General features: G+C 39.7%; 1 protein-coding gene across 1 annotated transcript in view; it reads left to right on the top strand.

The window, feature by feature from the left end:
- The window catches only part of LOC131678308 (neuroligin-1-like), a 1,556,576-nt gene extending 1,537,344 nt beyond the window's left edge, over positions 1-19,232 (top strand). The window contains exon 12 of the mRNA XM_058958378.1: positions 17,694-19,232. Coding sequence (XP_058814361.1) covers positions 17,694-17,785 — 92 coding nt within the window. The 3' untranslated portion in view covers positions 17,786-19,232. The remainder of the gene's footprint in view (positions 1-17,693) is intronic.
- The last annotated feature ends 495 nt before the right edge of the window (positions 19,233-19,727 follow it).

Consider the following 19,727-nt stretch of genomic DNA (forward strand, 5'->3'; position numbering starts at 1 on the left):
TCAAATGAAAAGTGTTGCGTCCCCGGAAACTGATATTAAATTCCATCTCCATCCGACTTCCAGCTCCGGAGTTACGGGTTGTGGAGTGCGATCACATAGAAAACTCCGATTCAAACCGATACCGCGATGAATGTAAAAAGGTGCTCTTATATATACTTACCAAGTGTAATAAGAATGAAAGACATTTCCATTATGTTATATTGTACGAACCAGCTATTAAATCATAGTTTAAAGAAATGAGAAAGGCACAATTGCACCTCTAGGTGGATTAAAACAGGTTTTTTCATATTTTTTTGCATTTCTAAAAGCAATTTTACTTATCCAAATTCATTCCAATTTGTCTTATTGTTTAATTTTTTAACTTTCTCCTATTTTCTTCCTCATTTTCTAGTTTTTAGTTTTCCGTTTATCGTAGTTTTATTTATTCCAATTGTTCATTTAATATAATTTTTTTTATACCTTTTTCTTAAGATTTAATTTGTTATTGCTATTTCTTCATGTTTTCCATTTAACCTGTTTTGAAAATACTTTTCCTATACGTTAACATTATTTATTTTATTTTCCTAAAAAACATTTGATTTATCTTTTCTTGACACTATGCGCATTTTTTCGTAATTTTACATTTTGTTCGTTGTTTGAATTTATTTCAAATTTCATTTCTACTGCTTTTTCTATTCTTTAAATAATATACAATTTATTTATTTTTTTCGTGTTAATATCTTCATTTTTGTGTTTCTATGGTAAGGCTTTTTCCTACTATTTTTTTCTATTTTGTCTGTTTGCTCCGGTTTTGTTCAATACTTCCAATTTTCTTTACTTTTTCGTCTTTTCATCATTCCAATTTTCCAGTTTTTCAAAATTTTGTGGTTCGTCCATTTTTTTTAAATTTCTATGGTTATTTTATTCTTGTCTTTTATATATACTCCTCCAGTTTTATGCATTCTTAACGTTCTATTTAGTTTTTCTATTGCTTGAAATATTTCTTGTTTTTAATGTTAAATAAATTTTATTATTCTTGATTTATCGAGTTTTTCAGTTTAATGCAATTTTTATATAAATGTTTGTATTCTTTTTAGTAGTTTTTTTCATTTTCATTGATTCTAATTTTTTTTTCTAATTTCCTATCGATTTTTCATTATTTTCACCATCTATTCGATAATGTTCGACTTTTTTAATCTTCGCAATATGTTTTTCTATTTTCCTGTTTTCCTATACCAATTTTGTATAGGTTTTGTTTTGGTTTTCTCGATTAAACATTTTTTGACAATTGACATTTGTTTATGTGGTTGATTTTGTTGTTTTTAGCTTTTTTGTACCTTCTTTTAATATTTAGTTTTCCTATTGTTTTTTATCTTTATTTAATCTTGCCATTTCTCTACTTTTATAAATACTATTACAAAAATGGCGCTTTTCAAAGTCACCAAAACTGTCGAAGAGGTAATAAAAACTCCCAAAATATAAAAAACTCTACGTTTTTTTCCTTCATTGGCACTACAAACAACTAGAGCAACAAAATGGTACATAAATATAAAATTTAAGTATACTATACATAATATCAGTGAACTCCAATGGATTTCAAACATTGACTTTTTTGTACTCAGGCAATATACAGTGGTGGGGGCCCGTACGTTGGACCCCCCGGGCCCGTATTTTCTCTCTGCGGCCCTGGAACGATGCCATATTTGACGAAAAAAATGCTCTATACATTACATCTAAGCAGGAGTCCGGTCTCAACCGGTACAGAATTATTGAACATTAGAAAAACTGCAAAAAATGTATGGTTAGGGGGTTTTACGGACAAAATATCCCAAAACTCTAACTTCCGCATTCTTCAAGAAACAGATGTATTCTCATTCAAAAACTAAGATTGCTCCCTTCAAAAATGTATGAAGTGTAATTTTCTAAAGGCTAGCTTCAAAAAAGCTACAAAATAGTCTTAACTGAAAAATATTAGGACTTAATTTGGTAGAAAATTATAGTAAATTTGAATGGAAGTACGCAAAAAAAAGTTATGTAGCATACTTTTTGAGAAAGAGTCCAATAAAATTGACTGCAGAAAATTCACATTGAATTTACACAGCAATCAAAGAAGATAGAAATACGATGTTGATGAACGAATAATAGAATAATCATCCTAATTTGGATACCTCCCTATTTTGGACGCTTTCATACATTTGTATCCTTTACTGCCAATTACCCCAAATTCGTTTGGTTTGATGAAGAGGGTTGTGTTTAAGTCCTAGCATAATTAGTTCATCTCTAATTCCATAAAATTAGTCAAAATTCACAGTTGAAAAATTGATATCGAAAACGATTCATAATTCCACGATTTCCAACAGAAATCGGGAGAAGTGATGCACTTTTAAATAGGATTTAAGAGTACAAATTTATTGTTTTAAATGATCTAATAATTTTGTCTCTATTGGGTTCTTGCATTTTATGTATTTGAAATGGTTAGGTTGTGAAGTTTTACTTAGAAGTGTAAAATAACTAGTCCAAAATATGTCGTAAAAATAATAGCGTCAAAATATTTCGGACACAGCTAGATTTTCTATCGTTATAGCAGTCTGTTTATCAATTTAGAATAATCAAAATTATTACTTTATCAATTTTTTTGCGGTGCGGTTGCGGTAAAACCGCGCGGTAAAGGCTCTTTCCCGCACCGCATCTGCGGGAAAAAGTGTCTCACCGCACCGCAGATTTTGCGGTGAACCTTAAAATCTGCCAACAAAATTTTACATCCAGACGAGTATGAACGCTGCTGTCGTATGTTTTGTTTATTTTTATGTCATTCGGCGTACTAACGTAAATCCAATTTGTCTTCAAATGTAGAGACATAATTGTACTAATAATAAAGTGTCATTATAAAAAATACAACAGCGAAGATAACTTAACAAACTATTTAAATCTATGCGATCAATTGAACCTTGCCATTGATATCGCGTTTGAAGAGTACAATGCAAGAACAGAACGCAATATAAAAACTTGCCCAAAAAACTTCTTTAATTACGTAAAAACCAAAATAAAATCGGATTATTTCCCAACAGAAATGCATCTTGATGGAAAGGTAGGCGATAACTCAGAGGAAATCTGCAATCTTTTTGCAATATTCTTCCAGGAAGTTTACACTACATTTTCAGAGAAGGATCGAGAGCGTGAATACTTTTCATTCCTCCCAGAACTTTCAAGAGATTTTTTTTTTTATTCAAATCGTTTATTTGATAAGGCACGTTGCGTTAGCTTAAAGGTGCCAATTTTGTTTTGTTTTACATTTTAAATTGCTTAAAACTAGGGGATTACATATTGATTTTTTTAAAAATGAAACTAATGCGATTTTATAGCTATCTTATATATCTACACAAGGGGATAATATTGTTTTCGTAAGATTAGGGGGGTCATTTAGTTTTTGTGGCAATATGGTTTGACATTTTTATCAGTGAGATTATTGGAGCAAATAATGTTTAATTAAGGGGGACAATTTTTTACGACTAACTTAAAACTAGGAATAACTAGAGGGCATGATTGAATTTGAAAGATTCGTAATTATAGTTATTTTTGTGGGTAGTAGAGTTGGGCAATTTCAACGAGATTATATAATATAATAGTTAAAACTAGAAGAGACAAGAAGAGCTAAATGCTTCGTGATGATATTGGGGGGGGGGGGTAGGGGTGTTACTTCTGGGTATAAGAGTCAGGGGAGGGAGGGTAGACAAAGATGGCAGGGAGAGAAAATTATTTCAGTTTCAGGCATCGTGAGATCAACGGATGGATTACAAACTCGGGTGGCCTTCATCAGGGGAATCATGTACTGGGACGCCGGGTGGTCCTCCTCAAGATGGCAGGGGTTTTTCCAGACGATTTCGTAGTACGGCTCAGATGTGGATCGGCTACATTTCGAGTTAAGCGTGTTATGTTCGTGCCGTAGGTCCCGTGTTTGTTGGCTCATTCGATACAGATGGTTTGATACAGGTGGAAGAGCGTTCTGAGAATGATAAGGAGATAACAAGGGGCAGTTAGACTTGTATATTGATGGTTTTCACAAAGGTGTATATAAGGGACATATAGAGAACATCGCGGCTTGCCAGCACATCTCGAACCGGGACGTTGGTTGGTCTTCCTCGGGCCCGCAGGGTATCCATTAGCCGAGACCTAGCGGAACTGTACTCGGTGCACGCCCAGACAATGTGCTCGATGTCGTGATAGCCGTCGCCACAAGCACAGATACCACTATCCACGAGCCCAATACGCCGGAGATGTGCATCCAGCGTGTAATGGTTTGCCATGAGTCGGGACATCACACGAATGAAGTCACGACCCACATCCATCCCCTTGAACCAAGGTTTCGTCGATACCTTAGGGATTATCGAATGTAGCCACCTTCCCAGCTCTCCACTGCTCCACGAAGTTTGCCAACTTTCGAGGGTTCTCTGATGAGTAATACTGAAAAATTCGCTGAAGCAAATTGGTCTTTCGTAAACGTCTCCTTCTAAGGCACCCACCTTAGCTAAGGAGTCCGCCTTCTCATTGCCCGGAATGGAGCAATGAGAAGGGACCCATACCAAGGTAATCTGGAAAAAATTGTCAGATAAAGCACTCAGTAGCTCCCGTATTTTCCCCAAAAAATACGAGGAGTGCTTGCCTTGTTTCATCGAGCGAATAGCGTCAATGGAACTGAGGCTATCCGAAACGATGAAGTAATGGTCTGCGGGTAATGTTTCAATGACTCCAAGGGTATACTGAATGGCAGCTAGTTCTGCGGCGTAAACTGAAGCAGGGTCACTGAGTTTGTAGGAGGCGGTGAACTTTTGATTGAAAATACCGAAGCCAGTGGATCCTTCGAGGTTTGATCCGTCAGTATAAAACATCTTAGAACAGTCGACTTCTCGGAATTTATTATAAAAAATGTTTGGAACCACTTGTGGGCGTATGTGGTCCGGAATTCCACTAATCTCGTCTTTCATGGATGTGTCGAAGAAAACAGTAGATTCAGAAGTATTTATGAAATGCACACGGTTGGGATTGTAAGAAGAAGGGTTAATATTCTGCGCCATGTAGTCAAAGTACAGGGACATGAAACGGGTCTGAGAATTGAGCTCAACAAGCCTTTCGAAATTTTCAATCACGACCGGGTTCAAGATATCGCATCGAATGAGCAATCGATATGAGAGTTCCCAAAATCGATTTTTCAACGGGAGAACGCCCGACAGCACTTCGAGACTCATCGTATGGGTCGACTGCATGCACCCTAAGGCGATACGCAAACAACGATACTGAATTCTTTCGAGTTTGATGAAATGTATGTTCGCGGCGGAGCGAAAGCAGAAGCATCCGTATTCCATTACCGACAGTATCGTTGTTTGATACAACCTAATTAGGTCTCCTGGGTGGGCACCCCACCATGTTCCGGTTATTGTACGAAGAAAGTTGATCCTTTGTTGGCATTTCTGTTTCAGATACCGAATATGGCATCCCCAAGTACCTTTCGAGTCGAACCAGACCCCTAGATATTTTACTGTGAAGACCTGAGCGATAGTTTGACCCATTAATAGAAGCTGTAGTTGTGCTGGTTCACGCTTCCTTGAAAATACAACTAGCTCAGTTTTCTCCGTGGAGAATTCGATACCCAGCTTAATAGCCCAAGCAGACAAATTGTCCAGGGTATTCTGTAATGGTCCTTGTAGATCGACAGCTTTGGGTCCCGTAACAGACACCACGCCATCGTCTGCAAGTTGCCTTAACGTGCAGGAATTGTCAAGACATTCATCAATGTCGTTGACATAGAAATTGTATAAAAGGGGGCTTAGACATGAGCCCTGGGGAAGGCCCATGTAGCTAAATCGTGATGTCGATAAGTCACCATGCGAAAAATGCATGTGCTTTTCTGACAACAAGTTTAGTAAAAAGTTGTTTAAAGTCGCTGAAAGACCATGCTGGTGCAGCTTCTCTGAAAGAATGTTGATCGAAACTGAATCAAAAGCCCCCTTAATATCTAGGAACACTGATGCCATCTGCTCTTTGCTAGCATAGGCCATTTGAATTTCAGTTGAGAGCAACGCAAGACAATCGTTCGTCCCTTTGCCTTTGCGAAAGCCAAATTGTGTATCTGACAGTAAGCCATTTGCTTCGACCCAATTGTCGAGGCGGGATAGGATCATTTTCTCGAACAACTTCCGGATACAGGATAGCATTGCGATCGGACGGTACGAATTGTGGTCGGAGGCTGGTTTTCCTGGTTTTTGGATGGCGATGACCTTCACTAGTCTCCAATCGAGTGGGACAATGTTAGCCTCGAGAAACTTATTAAATAAGTTCAACAAGCGTCTCTTGGCAGAGTCAGGCAGATTCTTCAACAAGTTGAATTTGATTCTGTCTGGCCCCGGAGCTTTATTGTTACACGACAAGAGAGCAAGTGAGAACTTCACCATCGAAAAAGGTGTTTCGTTCGCGCTATCGTGAGGAGACGCGGCGCGGTAAATCTTCTGTGCCGGGGCGGAATCCGGACAAACCTTCTTGGCGAAATCGAATATCCAACGGTTTGAATATTCCACGCTCTCATTAGTACTGTTTCGATTTCGCATACGTCGGGCTGTTCCCCAAAGAGTGCTCATCGATGTTTCTCTCGTTAATCCGTCGACGAACCGGCGCCAATAATCGCGTTTTTTGGCTTTCATCAAACTCTTCATTCGCTTGTCTAACGTCGCGTACTGTCGAAAACTGGCGGGTAACCCGTCGTTCCGGAAGGTCTTAAACGCGGCGGCCTTCTCTGCGTACACGTCTGAGCACTCTTTATCCCACCAGGGATTGGGAGAACGTTTTTGTATGTTCGCGCCGGGTACTGGCCTAGTCTGAGCTTGATTCGCGCTGTCGAGAATCAAGCCAGCCAAAAAGCTGTACTCTTCCTCCGGAGGAAGTTCTTGGGTAGATTCGATGTTGTCGGATATCGCGGCAGCATAGCTCTTCCAATCGATATTTCGTGTGAGGTCATACGAAATATTGATTGATTTCAATGGCCTTGAACCGTTATTGATTGAGACTACAATCGGCAGATGGTCGCTGCCGTGGGGATCAGGAATTACCTTCCACGTGCAATTTAACCGCAGCGATGTTGAGCAAAGGGACAAGTCTAAGGCGCTCGGGCGCGCTGGAGGAGCAGGAATCCGTGTCATTTCACCCGTGTTTAAAATTGTCAAATTGAAGTTATCGCAAAGATCCTGAATTAAGGAAGACCGGTTATCATCATAGAGGCAACCCCATGCTGTACCGTGAGAGTTAAAGTCTCCTAAAACTAGTCGCGGTGCTGGCAGGGATTCTAAGATGTCTTGTAGCCGTCGGTGCCCAACCGCGGTGTTGGGGGGAATATATATGGAAGCTATGCAAAGGCTTTTGCCTTTGGTTGTTACTTGACAAGCGACAACTTCAATACCTGTTATCGAGGGAAGGTTAATTCTGTAGAAGGAATAGCACTTTTTGATCCCCAAAAGCACTCCTCCATAGGGGGTGTCTCGATCCAGGCGAATAATATTAAAGTCGTGGAAGTTGAGTTCTATGTCGGAAGTTAACCAAGTTTCACATAATGCAAATGCATCGCAACTCAAATTATTTATTAAAATTTTGAAGGAATCGATTTTCGGGATGATACTTCTGCAATTCCACTGTAGAACAGTGATCAAATCCGTGACCTCGTTCGATGAGTTAGCCATCGAAGGATACAATCGCTGAGAGGAGGGGCCATTTAGCAGTCAACTGCTTCAAAAATGTTCTCACTGTAGGGAGAAAAGCTAACATAAGACTTTTAATAGGATCAGTAATATTGAAAGTTTTTATTATCCAGTCCACTATGTCCGAGAGTTTTATAATTCCAGTGCTGTGATTACTCTCGAACTGAAACAAAGGAACACTTGGGATTTTTGATGTTCCTGGAAGTGCTGGGAACTCCTTCTCTGAGCTTAATCCTCCGAGACCAGGAGCTAATTGCTTCGGTTTGGTTGCAACACTTCCAATAGATGTGACTTTCGGAGCCCCCTCAAGGGACACCTTCTGGCCTTTACAAGGAACTTTACGAGAGGAAGTGTTCCTCCTCTTCCTATAAATTCTAGGCACCCTAGTAGATGTTCCCTCTTGTGGGTTACCAGCCTCGCCCTCGTCAGGAGGCAAGTGAGTATAGATGTTTGCTGAGGATGGTGGCGTAGCATTCTTTAACATTTCTGCGAAAGAATGTTTGGATCGTCCCGCAAGGGAACGTTTCAGTTTATCCCCGCGTAGTTTGTACGCCGGACATGCCGAGATATCATGCAGACTCTCCGCACAGTAAGGACACTTTTCGGCTTGCCTACTGCACGAATCATCTAGATGATTCTCCCCGCATTTTCCACAGCGGGCCTTATTGCTACAATGGGTGGCTGTGTGACCCAATTGTTTACACTTTGTGCAATTCATGACCCGCGGCACAAACAGACGCACAGGCAGACGAACCTTGTGCAAGAGGACGAAATTTGGCAAAGCGGTACCAGCGAAGGTCACCCGATAAGAGTTTGATTGGGGGTACGTTTTTGAACCATCCCCCGCAACTACTACTGAGTGCAAACGTTTGCACTCAAGTATTTTAACTGGCTGAAGTAAGCGGTCTCTGAATCGGCCAACCCCGTACTTCAGCAGATCCTCGCACGTCAAACTCTCATCGGTTACGACGCCTTCGGATTGTACTCTTACAGCCGGAATATACACGTTATAATCCCGCGTAAAGTGCTCACAGCAAGCAATATCGTTTGCCTGCTTTGAGTTGGCTAGCAACACCCTTATCTTGTCCGAGCGGACCTTTGAAATTTCGGTCACAGCCGAGAACCGTTCCGTCAGGTCTCTAGAAATCTGAAGAAGATTCAGTGATTTAGTCTTGGGCCGAAAGAAGACCACAAATGGACCAGTTGAGAGTTCTGGATAGCATTTGGGCCGGGGGGGAGCCTTAGAAGTTGAACCCGATTCAACTTCCATTTGACCATCCGGAGAGGGAACCATAGAAAACGTCAACGCACGGGGTCAGCGCCCGCGCAGACGGAAGAAAGCAATAAATGTGTTACAAAAGACAAAAACCACTTAGCTTTAAACTGGTGTCCAACGACGAACCGATCCAGCTTATACAGCTGGCTATTGTTTAATCCTCACACGCGAACAAAAGACTGAGGACCGAACCGAACTGGCAAAATAACCTTGAATGCGGATTAAAACTATTCTTTATCGCCTCACACAGCACTACGGACTAGAAAAAACAACCTCTGTCTCGATGGAGAGCTCGAAAACGAATGTTCTACTTTCAAGAGATATTAACATTAAACAGATAAAAGTACATACAATCATGGATGCCTTAAAAAACTTTAATAGCTCTAAAAGCCCTGGACCTGATGGCGTTTCACCGGTGTTTTTAAAAACTTTGTCAATAGAACTAACCGCTCCTTTATATTGGCTTTTTAACATGTCTCTAGAATCAGGTTGTTTTCCTAAAACATGGAAAAGCTCTTTCCTAGTTCCAATTTTTAAAAATGGCAAAAAATCCTATGTGCGTAACTATCGTGGAATAGCTATCATCTCGTGCATTCCCAAGATTTTCGAGGCGATTGTTAATGAAAATTTATTCCATAAAATCTAGAACAGAATTACCCATGTGCAACATAGTTTTTTCAAAGGGCGTTCTACAAGTACAAATCTACTCGAATTCATTAACTACACATTAACAGCAATGGATAACGGAAACCACGTTGAAGCTCTTTATACAGATTTTAGGAAAGCATTTGATCGCATCGACATACCCATGCTACTTTTTAAATTAGAAAAAAATAGGGTTTGAGCCAGGACTTCTTACATGGGTACAATCATATCTTACTTATCTTAATAATCGTGAACAAGCTGTTAGATTTAAAGGGATAAAATCAATCCCAATTCAAGTTACATCAGGAGTCTCTCAAGGGTCTCATTTGGGCCCGCTATTCTTTATTTTATTGGTAACGACATTTCCTTCGTTCTAAAAAATGTAAAAGTTCTTATATATGCTGATGATATGAAACTATTTCTAGAAATAAGAAATGGTGAAGACTTTCAGACATTTCAAAACGAAGTAAATATATTTTATACATGGTGTAATAAAAGCCTTCTGAAAATGTAATTCCATAACATTGAGTAGAAAGAATAATATACAGAACAATAGAATCTTATTGGGAAATCAACAAGTAGAAAAGTGTGACAGAATAAGAGATCTAGGAGTTATTATAAATTCCAAAATAACATTCATAGATCATTATAACACAATAATTAACAAAGCAAACAGCACACTAGGTTTTATTAAACGCTTCAGCTATAATTTCCAAGATTCCTACACAATAAAAACATTATATGTAGCCTATGTGCGTTCAACACTAGAATATTGTAGTATAGTTTGGTCGCCTTTTTCAGCAACGCATGCAAACCGGATAGAATCAGTACAAAAGCCGTTTTTGATGTTCGCTCTTCGTAAACTAGGTTGGACTGGACTACATTTGCCATCTTATGAAGCACGGTGCATGCTGATTGACATTCAAACCTTGCAAGATCGTCGTGAATTTTCTATGGTATCATTTGTAAACGACATTGTATCACATCGTATTGATTCAATCGAACTTTCATCGAAACTAAATTTTTATGCTCCTTCTCGACAACTACGTAACCGCAGCATCTTTTGTATCATTCGCCATCGCACTAATTATGCCAACATTGCGAAAGCATTGACTTCACTATGTCGAAAACAAAACTTAAGCAGCAGTTTAAAGTAAACCAAAATTTTAACTAGTGTTAAGTTAGTTTAATAATTATTGTAAGAAACCGGTCTATATCTGATTGACGACTTCAAATAAATAAATAAATAAATAAATAAAAAAATAAATAAATAAATAAATAAATAAATAAATAAATAAAGAAATAAAGAAATAAATAAATAAATAAATAAATAAATAAATAAATAAATAAATAAATAAATAAATAAATAAATAAATAAAGAAATAAAGAAATAAATAAATAAATAAATAAATAAATAAAAAAATTATTTCTAGGGAAAGTTGTGGGGTGTCGGTTTTACCCACAGTGTCGGTTTTTCCCACAATTCCCCTACCCAAACACAAATAGTTTCATGAATTCAAGGTTTATTATTCATAATTTCAGGAACTTGGTCATGGTTTTCATAAATTGTTCAGTTCACGAAATCGTGACCTTATGTTCATGAATTTATGACTGGTTTTTTTCGTGTACGATTCCGTGGCTGGTTATGTTCAATATATATTATATTTATTTTTAAATATAATGTATATTGAACATGGAATGGCACAAAAAAAACTGAACTTATAAATATGCGACATCACTTTTTTCACTTAAACTACCATAACAAACGATCAAAACGCACCAGAGTTTCTAAATTTCGAGAAAAATCGTTGAGTAAGCTTCAAAACAAACGCTAAAAATATTGGTGTAGTTTGTTTGAATAGAAAAAAAGTTATTCTGAAAAATTGGGGTGAACGTATAAATGTGGGACATACTGTATTTTCCAATGGAACCTATGTCAAAAACTTCAAGCAAAGAGGCCTTTGAGATTTCAAAAATGAGTGTTTTTTTGCAATGCCCTAATGCGGGGTATTAGGGTGAGTGGTGGGCGATATTTCACCAAACTTCATATTATACCTCCCATTTGAAACTTGTTTTGAGAAAATCGATTCGGTCATCTCCGAGTAACCGATGCGCAATTGTTGGACACATACCACCAATTTCAAGCAATTTGTAACTCATTTTAATTATTTTTGCATCATTTATACCTATATTGATTACCAGTTTATATGGAAATTTCGCATGTAGACGCATACTTCAACCTGTAACACAGGAACCAGAACTCCGATTCAAAGGAAATTTAATAGCATTCAATAGGAATATTCTAGCTTTCATTTGAGACTGATTTTGTGAAAATCGAGTCAGACATTTCTGAGGAGCAGATGTGAATTCAACTCACAAACATAACCACTTTCCCGAAGCTTCCGGTTCCGCCGAAGTTCTCCAATGTGGTCAATGTGGATTTGATAGGGCATCAGCGAGCTGAAACTATAAATCCAAACATTTTCGAACACATTTTATGAAGTTTTGCATCTTTTAGATACCATATTGATACAGATTTATATGGGAATTTCATGCGTGACCCCACACTTCAAACTGTATCGAAGTCGGATTTAAATAAAATTGAATAGCAGCCTATGGGAACGATGTACCTTTCATTTGAGACTAAGTTTGGAAAAATCGGTTCAGCCATTCCTGAGTAACCGATGTGCTTATTTTTGGTAACATGCATACATACACACGCACACACAGACATTTTCCTAACTGAGTCGAATGGTATAAAAGACTCAGCTCTCCGGGCCTCGGTTAAAAAGTCGGTTTTCAGAGTGATTGCATAGCTTTTCTATAGGAGATAGGCAAAAATAATCGGATTACCTAGTAAATTTGTATTTTACTTTTGCCAAGTATTCAAGCTAACCCGGACTAATCGTTATTCGTTTTACTCTCAATATCATCATCACCATTATTATTTTATTTATTTATATGATGTTACATCAATTAAATTGATATAATCTGATCAACGATGCTTCTCCATAACACTCGGTTCGCGGCTACCGCTCTCCACCCACGGTTGCGTCCGATACCTTCCAGATCTTGCTTCACCTGGTCAGCCCACCCCTCGTCGTGTTGTACCTGCCGCATTTGAGCAGAACATAATTTTGGCAGGGTTTTTGTCCGGCATTCTCGCAACGTGTCCTGCCCATCGTACCCTTCCGGCCTTGGCCACCTTCTGGATACTTGGTTCGCCGTAAAGCCTGGCGTGCTCGTGGTTCATCCTTCGCCTTCACACACTGTTCTCATGCACGCCGCCAAATATAGTCCTAAGCACACGGCGCTCGAAGACTTCGAGTGCTTGCAGTCCCTCCTCGAGCATAGCCTAGGTTTCGTGCCCGTAAAGACCACCAGTCTTATCAGCGTTATGTACATGGTACATTAAGTGCGCGGGTGATTTTTTGTTTTGATCGCGATTTCTATTGGAGCCCATAGTAGGCACGACTTCCATTGATGATGCGTCTTCGGATTTATCGATTGTTATTATAGCAGAGATCCGAGGTATATGAATTCCTCCACTACCTCGAATACACCCTCGTCGATCGTAACACTACTTTATAGGTACGATCTTCCCCATTCGGTCCCTCCTATCAGCATTTACTTTGTTTTAGACGCCTTCACCACTAATCCATCTTTAGTTACTTCTCGTATTAGTCGGGTGTAAAGTTCAGCCACCGTTTCAAGTGTTCTCCCAATAAGGTCCATGTCATCCACAAAGCTTACAAATTGGCTGGATCGGCCCACGGTTGTTGAACGCGGCTCTTCAAATAACACCTTCGAGTGCAATGTTATACAACAGGCATGAAATATCATCACCTTGTCTTAGTCTCCGACAGGATCCGAATGAGCTTGGGAGTTCACCCGATATCCTCACACAGTTTTGCACTCCCTCCATCGTAGCTTTAATTAGTCTTGTGAGCTTCCCGCGGAAGCCGTGTTCGTTCATAGCTTTGTGCGGTTGATGCTATCGTATGCCGCTTTGAAATCAACGAGCAGGTGGTGTTTTGGGACCTGGTGTTCACGGCATTTCTGGAGGATTCGCCGATTTTACTATCAGTGTGTGCAGACAAATCGCCATCTTTCCTTACCCATTTTGATGAGTTCAGCTCCAATACCATCCCAACTAGCTTGGCCATTTTTGCGACATTACTCGATCGCGAAGAGCGTCAGGCTGAAAAAGTTTTCTTTTAGCCTAACAAAAACACTTGTAAAATTTGAAGCCGAAAAATTAATGGACCCCGAAATGTATTGAAGTGAACTAAAGGCAATTTTATTCCAATTTTGCGTTTTGTCGCTTATTTCCTTTTATATACTATTTTGAAACCATTAAAATTAATATTAAATTATTAACGCGAGAAATAAATTGCAAAATTTAAATTTCGCACGGAGTTGATCATACATAACCAGGGGGTGGCATTCCTATGTTGATGTACAGACGTTGACAGTAGTCAACATATGGTGGTCCCAGCCACTTCTATGCCCATGCCTCCCATGCTCTTGCATCGAGTTGTTTTAATTTTTACAAAGGGAGATGTTTATTTGTTGTACCTTCAGCAACAGACCCAATGGCCCCAATCAGGGTTACCAAAAATTCATAATAATCTGTATTTATACAGATTTTTCAGTCATTATCAGACCAAGAATCTGTATGTACAGATATACAGATTTTTGTGCGTAAGGACAGATATACAGATTTTTGAGAAATGATGTTAGAAAAAACTATAATAAGAAATATTATTTCCAATTTCAGTAATACTTTCCCTCTGTCTCTCTCAGCTTAGCCCTCTGTATTAAAATTCTCTTCATTTTTGAGAGTGGTCGCTCACTCTGAAAGGTTAAGGTTTGTAATACACTCAGGTTAACACCCACCAAGCGCGTGGCTGAATTCTACTCCCAGAAACGTTAATAGACCTTTCTCGTCCGACCTAACTCCATTTTTTCTTATTTTTATTCAAAAGAATACACATTTTTAAGAATATTTCCGTTGAAATGCGACTTTTTAGAGCTATCGTGATTTTTTAATGATTTTTTTAAATTTGAAAAATGCAAGAATGTTGAGTATTTTTTTCACCTTTGTAAGAATGGTGGGACTCAAAATGTGTGTTTGGGCAACACTGTTTTGTTTATTTTTGCTTGAGTTCCTGGAGACGCGGCAAATGAAGTGGTGAGTCGCGGTACAAAGTTCATTGGTTATGTAAACAAACTAAAGTGAACTTCTCGGTGGAGAACATTGCATGATAATGTTTAACCTCACTTTTTGGACAGTTCAGAAAGATTGTTTACATGGTCTTGGAATTTTTGTTGATTCGATCATAGTATGAGAAACTTGGTTTGGTTCGCTGCCAAATATTAACACTTTCCAAACAAGGTCGCTCAGCTGTAATTTTTTATTTGATGTCTGCATCATACATTGTTCCGTTAAATTTAACATTTTTACTTTTCTTGTACATGATTCATTGAAGAAGTATGGAATTTCAAGCCAAACATTTGAAAAAGGCCTACTGCCAAATGCAAACAAATCGAATTTTCATGTTCTCTATTAAAATCACGGAAATTCTACGAGAAGTTGAACCGCTCGCGCAGGGGCCACGTACCACAGGCCGACATGTGCAGAGATACAAACGGGAATCTTCTCACGGACCTGTGTGAGGTGATCCAGAAGTGGCGGCAGCACTACGAAGAACACCTGAACGGCGATGCAGCAGACGACGAGGATGGCACGGTAACGCACCTGGGAGCACGCACGGAAGACATTACACTACCGGCTCCGGATCTCCAAGAAATCCAGGAGGAGATTAGCCGGCTCAAAAATAATAAAGCCGCTGGGGTTGACCAAATACCAAGCGAGCTACTAAAACACGGTGGCGAGCCACTGGCTAAAGCGCTGCACTGGGTGATTACCAAGATTTGGGAGGAGGAGATTTTACCGGAGGAGTGGATGGAAGGTGTCGTGTGTCCTATCTACAAAAAGGGCGACAAGCTGGATTGCTGTAATTACCGAGCAATCACCCTGCTGAACGCCGCCTACAAGGTACTCTCCCAAATACTATGCCGTCGACTATCACCAATTGCAAGAGAGTTCGTGGGGCAGTACCAGGCGGGTTTCATGAGCGAACGATCTACCACGGACCAGGTGTTCGCTCTTCGTCAAGTACTGCAGAAATGCCGCGAGTACAATGTGCCCACACATCATTTGTTCATCGACTTCAAAGCCGCATACGACACTATCGATCGAGATCAGCTATGGCAGATTATGCACGAGTACGGATTCCCGGACAAACTGACGCGATTAGTGAAGGCGACGATGGATCGGGTGATGTGCGTAGTACGTGTCTCAGGGACGCTCTCGAGTCCCTTCGAATCACGCAGAGGGTTACGGCAAGGTGATGGTCTCTCGTGTCTGTTATTCAACATCGCGCTGGAAGGTGTAATAAGAAGAGCAGGGATCGACACGAGTGGTACGATTTTCACAAAGTCCGTTCAGCTACTTGGCTTCGCCGATGACGTTGATATTATTGCATGAAACTTTGAGAAGATGGACGAAGCCTACATCAGACTGAAAAGAGAAGCCAAGCGCGTCGGACTTGCCATCAACACGTCGAAGACAAAGTACATGATAGGAAGAGGTTCACGAGTAGAGAATGAGAACCGCCCGCTTCGAGTTTGCATCGGTGGCGACGAAATCGAGGTGGTTGAAGAGTTCGTGTACTTGGGCTCACTGGTGACCGCCGACAATGATACCAGCAGAGAGATTCGTAGACGCATCGTGGCAGGAAATCGTGCTTACTTTGGCCTCCGCAAGACACTTCGGTCGAACAGAGTTCGCCGTCGTACGAAGTTGACCATCTACAAGACGCTGATTAGACCGGTAGTTCTCTACGGACACGAGACCTGGACCATGCTCGTGGAGGACCAACGCGCACTTGGTGTCTTCGAACGGAAAGTGCTGCGTACCATCTACGGTGGAGTGCAGATGGAAGACGGCACATGGAGACGGCGAATGAACCATGAGTTGCATCAGCTGTTGGGGGAGCCGCCCATCTGTCATACCGCGAAAATCGGACGACTACGGTGGGCCGGGCACGTAGCCAGAATGTCGGACAATAGCCCGGTGAAAACGGTTCTCAATTGCAATCCGACCGGTACAAGAAGACGTGGTGCGCAGCGAGCACGATGGATCGACCAGGTGGAAGACAATTTGCGGACCCTTCGCAAACTGCGTGGCTGGCGACGGGCGGCCATGGACCGAGTGGAATGGAGGAATCTTTTGTATACGGCACAGGCCATTTCGGCCTTAATCTGTTAATAAAAAAAATTAAAATCCTGGGACAGAACCTGTGGATATATGTTTTCTTTTTCTTTTTTTCTGTTCATTTTATCTCTTGTCTCTCATAGCCACTCTTTCTTCCTAACATATTTTAAATGGACTGGCTACATTTGACAGTTCCCTCTGACAGCATTTGACGGTTCCCTTTGGCTGCATTTGACAGCTACCCCGGGCTGCAATTGACATTAGGTTTTTCGTATCCACACTCCCGTCCCAGTTAAAAACTATCTATCTGGACATGTACATAAACATAACGCAACAATGGATTATGAAGAATGTTGATAATGATTTTATAACAAATTATAAAAGGGCCCGGCTGATATAAAAGTCCTAACTTGCAATACACTTATTATAAAATGATTATAAAGGATTATTGTAACTGATTCCAAAAGGATTATAAAGGCAGTGAAATACGTACTCAATGAATTAAGGGGAGTGTCTGATGTAAACGATATGCACAATTAAACTAAATAAAACAGTATTATTTTAATGAATTCGACTCAAACTTCTTTTGCCTTTTTCTCAAGGTTTACGTTTGGTAGTTAGACCCTTTTCAAATGTTTCAAATGTTTGGGTAGAATTTAGATTATTTTATCGTTGTTGCGATCAATTTCATTTGGTTTGTTTTGTTCACAATGTTAGTCGCAGAGCATTTTGGTGATCTATGCCAATTGATGACCTTTACACCCCATTATAGGTCCGCTCCTGTTGCAGCTGTTTCGACCCGTCCGGCACCGAGTCAACCGATGGTCCAGCCTGCGCCGCACTCGTCTGTCGCTATGTCAATGACAGGAACTTGGATTAAAGTCTAAAATGTCAGCTACGGCTGGTGGTGTTACTGCAATCGGTTTGCCTTCGGCCACGTTGGACATTCGGCTAACGGGAATATTCAGCGATTCCAATTCGAAGGAAGCAGCACCAGTAGCAGACTGCTTCGGTTCAGAAATACGCTCCGGTATCCGGCGAAGCTAACACTCCGGCAGGACGAAGGTTTCAACGAGGGGCTCAGGTATAAGTAGCAGAGTCCTTGCACTTACTGTTTGTCGAGTGAACAATTTCGACGAAACTACTGCCGCTCTCGCCAAGTTTGAATACCGTGCGACATCAGCGGTACAGTGCCAGGAATAGTCGAGAAGAGTGCCAGGACTGACATGCCGAGAGCTACAAGATTAAATAGCAGGGCGTTTTTAAAGTGACCATAGTATAACCTAGAGGCTTTTGGGCAGATGATTTATTCAGGCTGCCGAAGTGAATCCACACATATCATCACCTACAGAGGCAAGCAATATTGAAACGCAGCGAAATTCCTCACAATGAATTGATCTCGTCAGATAAAATTCCAGGAAATACAATTTTCATAGCATAATTTATCCGACCGAAATTGTAGTCCTCAGTCGAGAGAGACTGATAGAGTAGCAGCAGTTAGGAATTTTCATTGGAAAGCTAGCAGCGGTTTCGCGTATCCTGCGCTAAGTAGAGAGCGTTAAGACAGATCTCCGAAGCATGCCTAGTTATTTCCTACCAATTTGAACAAGACAACAGTTGAAAGATACCTTGATTGCGGTGCCAAAATGATGGCAACTCGGGATATAATATAAATTTACATATAATTTCTCCTCCCTGATATTCTTCCAGAATGTATAATTCTCTGCATTCTTATCACTCCTATCAAATCTTTCTTACTCGTTATCGTCAGTGCAGAGCACTGTTTTGCATTTGCCGGCTAAATCAACGACAATGTGATCATCGACGAAACTTTTGCTGTAATGGAACTTGAACACGATTAATAAATAATTGTTCCATTCGAAAGCGATAACCTTGTTGTCCTCACGTTTGCAGCCATCATACGCTAGCAGGCATTCTGACCAATGGAAACGTTCTTCGATATGGGCATTGAACGAACAAAATCATTTCAACAACTTATCATCAACCGAATTCGTTACCTATACAGTTCAGGTAAACTTCACCACCTAAAATGAGTAATCAATCGGATCATCTTGTTAGGACTTAACCCACGAGCAAACAAACAAATGTGTACAAATCCTTATCCATCATCCAGAAAGCAATCGTTTTATAGCCCAATACTTGATCTTGCGATTCAGCATATGTCACCGGGTATTACATCCAGCGCCGATTGGTCAATGTATGAACAAAGAGCATCGAAAGTATTCAAGTAATGTAAATTTTAAAAGTCCATGTAAACAAGTCTTAGGTAAACAAGCACACTGAACTGTCAGAAAAGTGAGGTTATACATTTTCATATAATGCTCTATGTTTTTGACAGCTATATGAATGAATCATTTCAGCATCAGTGATGCCAGGTCCATTTAAACAATAGCCTGCAGTAAATATATAAAAGTCTGCAGATTGCTACAAAAATCTTCAATAAATTTGACAAAGAAATGTAGTATATATATATATATATATATATATATATATATATATATATATATATATATATATATATATATATATATATATATATATATATATATATATATATATATATATATATATATATATATATATATATATATATATATATATATATATATATATATATATATATTAAATGATCAAAAATGTTGAAAGCAGGCGAATAAATTGGCTGGCATAGGCTTTGTTCTGCTAAATATTTGTAATTTGCAAAAGATCTGCAGTGAAAATGCAAAATCTGCCGATTTACTAATATATATGCAGATCTGGCATCCTTTTAGTATTCCCCACAGGA

This window comes from Topomyia yanbarensis, chromosome 2 (assembly GCF_030247195.1).
Source record: "Topomyia yanbarensis strain Yona2022 chromosome 2, ASM3024719v1, whole genome shotgun sequence".
Taxonomy (NCBI): Eukaryota; Metazoa; Arthropoda; class Insecta; order Diptera; family Culicidae; genus Topomyia; species Topomyia yanbarensis.